Source organism: Pelobates fuscus, chromosome 7 (genome assembly GCF_036172605.1).
Source record: "Pelobates fuscus isolate aPelFus1 chromosome 7, aPelFus1.pri, whole genome shotgun sequence".
Classification (NCBI taxonomy): Eukaryota; Metazoa; Chordata; class Amphibia; order Anura; family Pelobatidae; genus Pelobates; species Pelobates fuscus.
Window position 1 is genome coordinate 204,282,450 of NC_086323.1, and position 4,533 is coordinate 204,286,982.

The 4,533-nt window shown below is 38.2% G+C and overlaps 1 protein-coding gene across 1 annotated transcript; it reads right to left on the bottom strand.

The window, feature by feature from the left end:
- Positions 1 to 2,266: 2,266 nt before the first annotated feature.
- LOC134569301 (oocyte zinc finger protein XlCOF7.1-like) lies at positions 2,267 to 3,850 on the bottom strand. The gene has a single exon (XM_063428219.1). The coding sequence runs from the start codon at positions 3,848 to 3,850 to the stop codon at positions 2,303 to 2,305; it is 1,548 nt and encodes a 515-aa protein (XP_063284289.1). The 3' UTR covers positions 2,267 to 2,302.
- Positions 3,851 to 4,533: the final 683 nt, after the last annotated feature.

Genomic DNA, 4,533 nt, shown 5'->3' on the forward strand with positions numbered 1-4,533 from the left:
CGGTCTCTGTTCGGCTCATGAAGGGCTGGGACAACCATCCACTGAGCGGTATTCATGCAACTGTTCATCCGTTACTCGCTCCAGGGGTTTTAGGCCCAGGTCCCGCTCTCTATTCACCCGCCTGAAAACATGTCCGCCATCTCGTGTTCGGGACAAAAAGGCACGAAAGGACTTTGTATTGAAAAGACTGGATATACCGTTCGTGAGATCTGAACGCTATTTGCCTATCTGCTGCGCTCAGATCTGGGCTATCCAACGAATGGTAGAATATAAAATGTGTCTATTAAAATGTTACAGTTGTGTATTTTTATACTGTTTTACCTGTTACAATAACACGTGGGATTTGGGGCGCTTGGAGATAATTAAATTGCCATAACCGTTAGAGTCATTATCTCCAAGCTGGGCGGTGACTATTTCAAACGATATACTGTAATGCCATTGGTCGACTGTTTGTATTGTCCCTGTATCCCATCAGGTCCAGAGGGGGCTGTCCCTGGACCTGGGGTTTTGCATAAATAGCGATGTCTGTGTGCCATTAAAGCCAGTTCGTTTTGACCCTCAAATCGCAGCCTCGACTCGTTTTGTGGGAACAAGGGTATCCTAGCTGTACCATAGCTAGTGGGATTGCTTTATATTCGCAGGATTCTTATGTTATGCTGAACGAAACGGCGTTTCTCTCTCCACACTCGGGAACCAGGACATCCAAACGGTCCAGTCTTCAGCTAGCTTGGAGGTAACCATAACATTGTGTTTAGCTGTAATTTTCCTCTTACTCATTTACTGTACCCACACATTTTATATACCGTTTTTATCACCATCAAATAGTCTAAGATACCATTATTTCCATTATATCATAAAATGTATTAAAAAATACACTTTTTTCTAACTTTGACCACCAAAATCTCTTACGCATCCTGAATTTAGAAATACCCAATGTTAAAATGTTCTTAGCTTTTTTTTGCAAGTTATAGGGCTATAAGCACAAGTAGGACATTGCCGTTTCAAAATATATATTTGTAAAAATGTATCAATAGTGGCATTGTAACACTGTTAGCTGTCATAAATCTCTGAATCACACCTCACATGTACATATTTTGTAAAGTAGACAACCCATGGTATTCAATATGGGGTATGTCCAGTCTTTTTTAGTAGCCACAAACACTGGCCAAAAGTAGCATTTAAAAAAAACAATTATGAATGCTAACTGTTGCCAGTGTTTGTGACTAATTGGCTACTAAAAAAACTGAACATACCCCATTTGCAACACCTTGGGTTTCCTTCTTTTGCAAATGGTATGCCATCATGGGGGTAACTCTCAATCCTGTGCTACCATATGCTCTCAAAGGCAAAGTAACAAATCTGGCAAATTTCAATGTAAAAAAAAAAGGAATTCAAGCCTTACATTTGACCCTGTAACTTTCAAAAACACTATAAAACTGTACATGGGGCTACTGTTATACTCGGGAGACTTCGCTGAACACAAATATTAGTGTTTTAAAACAGTAAAATGTATCACAACAATGATATCAGTAAAAGTGCTGTTTGTGTGTGAAAAATGCAAAAAACGTTCTTCGACAATATAAACGCTGTGATATGTTTTACTGTTTTGAAACAATATTTGTGTTCAGCAAAGCCTTCCGAGTAAAACAGTACCCCCCATGAACAGGTTTTAGGGTGTCATGGACTTGCGGCCTGGGTTGTCAGGCAGGTCCCTCAAATTGCAATCAATAAAATGACTTAATTATATAAAAATATTACATAAATATGCACATAGAATTTAAATATATATATACATATTTATATATGAAGTCTACCTGTATATTTATGAAATTATTTATGTAATTGTGTATTTAAATAAATATATATATATACACACACACACACACACACAATTATTTTAAATTTATGTAATTATTTTTAATTTTTAAAATGATTTATTTTTATAATATATACACACACAATATATACAGACCAGGACCGCCGGGCTCATTACAAGATTTGCAGCAGCTCCGTTCATCTTCCCCAGTCTAACTCTCGCAAAACCCACGGCCGTCAGAGCCAAATTTAACAGTAATATCAAAGGGGAGAAAAGTAAAGAGGGGCTCGTTAGAGTTAACACAATCACAACACCAATGCATCATTTATACGTTGCTACTGTCAAAGGTATATATTGTGTCAGGATGAGAGCAATTCACAGTATTAGAGGTTTTATTCCCATGTTAATTCATAAGCACGTTATAAAAACTCTACTGTGTCAGTTATGTTTAACAAAATCTGGTTTACTGACAAAACTATTTCTCCATTATGTACATGAGAAAGGTTCCTCACCTGTGTGGATTCTCTGATGTGCTTTAAGATTTGAGTGCTCGTTAAAGCATTTCCCACATTCACCACATGAGAAAGGTTTCTCTCCTGTGTGGGTTCTCTGATGTGTAACAAGATTTGAGTGCCCGATAAAACATTTTCCACATTCAGAACATGAGAAAGGTTTCTCTCCTGTGTGACTTCTCTGATGTTTAACTAGAGCTGTGTTTTGTCTAAAACATTTTCCACATTCAGAACATGAGAAAGGTTTCTCTCCTGTGTGAGTTCTCTGATGTGTAACTAGAGTTATGTTATGTCTAAACCATCTCCCACATTCAGAACATGAGAAAGGTTTCTCTCCTGTGTGGATTCTCTGATGTTTAACAAGATTTGAGTGCCCGCTAAAACATTTTCCACATTCAGAACATGAGAAAGGTTTCTCTCCTGTGTGAGTTCTCTGATGTGAAACAAGATTTGAGTGCCCGCTAAAAGATTTCTCACATTCAGAACATGAGAAAGGTTTCTCTCCTGTGTGAGTTCTCTGATGCTTAACTAGAGCTGAGTTAAGGCTAAAACATTTCCCACATTCAGAACATGAGAAAGGTTTCTCTCCTGTGTGAGTTCTCTGATGGTTAACTAGAGCTGAGTTAAGGCTAAAACATTTCCCACATTCAGAACATGAGAAAGGTTTCTCTCCTGTGTGAGTTCTCTGATGGTTAACTAGAGTTGAGTTATGGCTAAAACATTTCCCACATTCAGCACATGAGAAAGGTTTCTCTCCTGTGTGAGTTCTCTGGTGTAAAACAAGGGGAGCATGTCTGTTAAAACATTTCCCACATTCAGCACATGAGAAAGGTTTCTCTCCTGTGTGAGTTCTTTGATGTGTACTAAGACCTGAGCACTGGCTAAAACATTTCCCACATTCAGAACATGAGAAAGGTTTCTCTCCTGTGTGAGTTCTCTGATGGTTAACTAGAGCTGAGTTAAGGCTAAAACATTTCCCACATTCAGAACATGAGAAAGGTTTCTCTCCTGTGTGAGTTCTCTGATGGTTAACTAGAGTTGAGTTATGGCTAAAACATTTCCCACATTCAGCACATGAGAAAGGTTTCTCTCCTGTGTGAGTTCTCTGGTGTAAAACAAGGGGAGCATGTCTGTTAAAACATTTCCCACATTCAGCACATGAGAAAGGTTTCTCTCCTGTGTGAGTTCTCTGGTGTAAAACAAGGGGAGCATGTCTGTTAAAACATTTCCCACATTCAGCACATGAGAAAGGTTTCTCTCCTGTGTGAGTTCTTTGATGTGTACTAAGACCTGAGCACTGGCTAAAACATTTCCCACATTCAGCACATGAGAAAGGTTTCTCTCCCGTGTGAGTTCTCTGATGTATAACAATTTCTGACGGCCAGCGAAAACATTTTCCGCATTCAGAACATGAGAAAGGTTTTGTGTTTATGATATCCTTTGTAGACATATAGGGTTCTGAGAAATTGCTTGAGTTTGGAGAGCTGGAATCCTTGGTTGTCTTATTAGAAGATTTCTTCATAATCTTGCTTAGTATATTTCTGTTGTTATCCTGTCCTTTAGAAAAACTTCTGCTGCTGGAAATATCTGAAAAAAAAAATGTACTGGGAGTTATGAAAAAAAAAAATCTATAACTGATGTATGGTTTACCATACTTAAAAACTGACTTTATTTTCATGAAACCTCAAAAATATGACTATGAAACATTATGGTGATTAAGTAATACCTAAAATAGTAAAATATTTGTGCGCTCTTATTCCCATTATAATATAAAAATTGGGAATACAATGGTGACTGTATAGTCATGCTAGTACATTTTGCTCACCGTGAAAGTTAGCTCATAATAAACAGTGAGTAACAAAAAGGACAGCATAGTTTAGAGTAAGGTAAGGAGAGGTATTCGGGCATGTTAGGCAATATGGCCTGGCCAGTGTTTGCCTTACGGACTGAGGGTACAGCAGACCTGTGTGAATTTACTAACACCAAAATAAACAAACATAAACAGTAAGGCAGGCAGAATGAGCATTGAAGATATTGCAGTTATGCAGTGATATGCTAGGACGTCGGGTATACAGTGCTCATATGATACATGATAGGCATATTGTAGCTGTTTTGGCTAGCTGTTAATGTGGGCAATGTTAAAGCATAAGACTTGCGTATCAAGGTACCCCTTGGGGTCGTGCCAAGCTAGGCAACTGAGGTAAT

What these genes read in the sequence shown, in the direction of transcription:
- LOC134569301 (XM_063428219.1), bottom strand. Translation starts at nt 3,850, where the DNA reads ATGAAGAAATCTTCTAATAAGACAACCAAGGATTCCAGCTCTCCAAAC.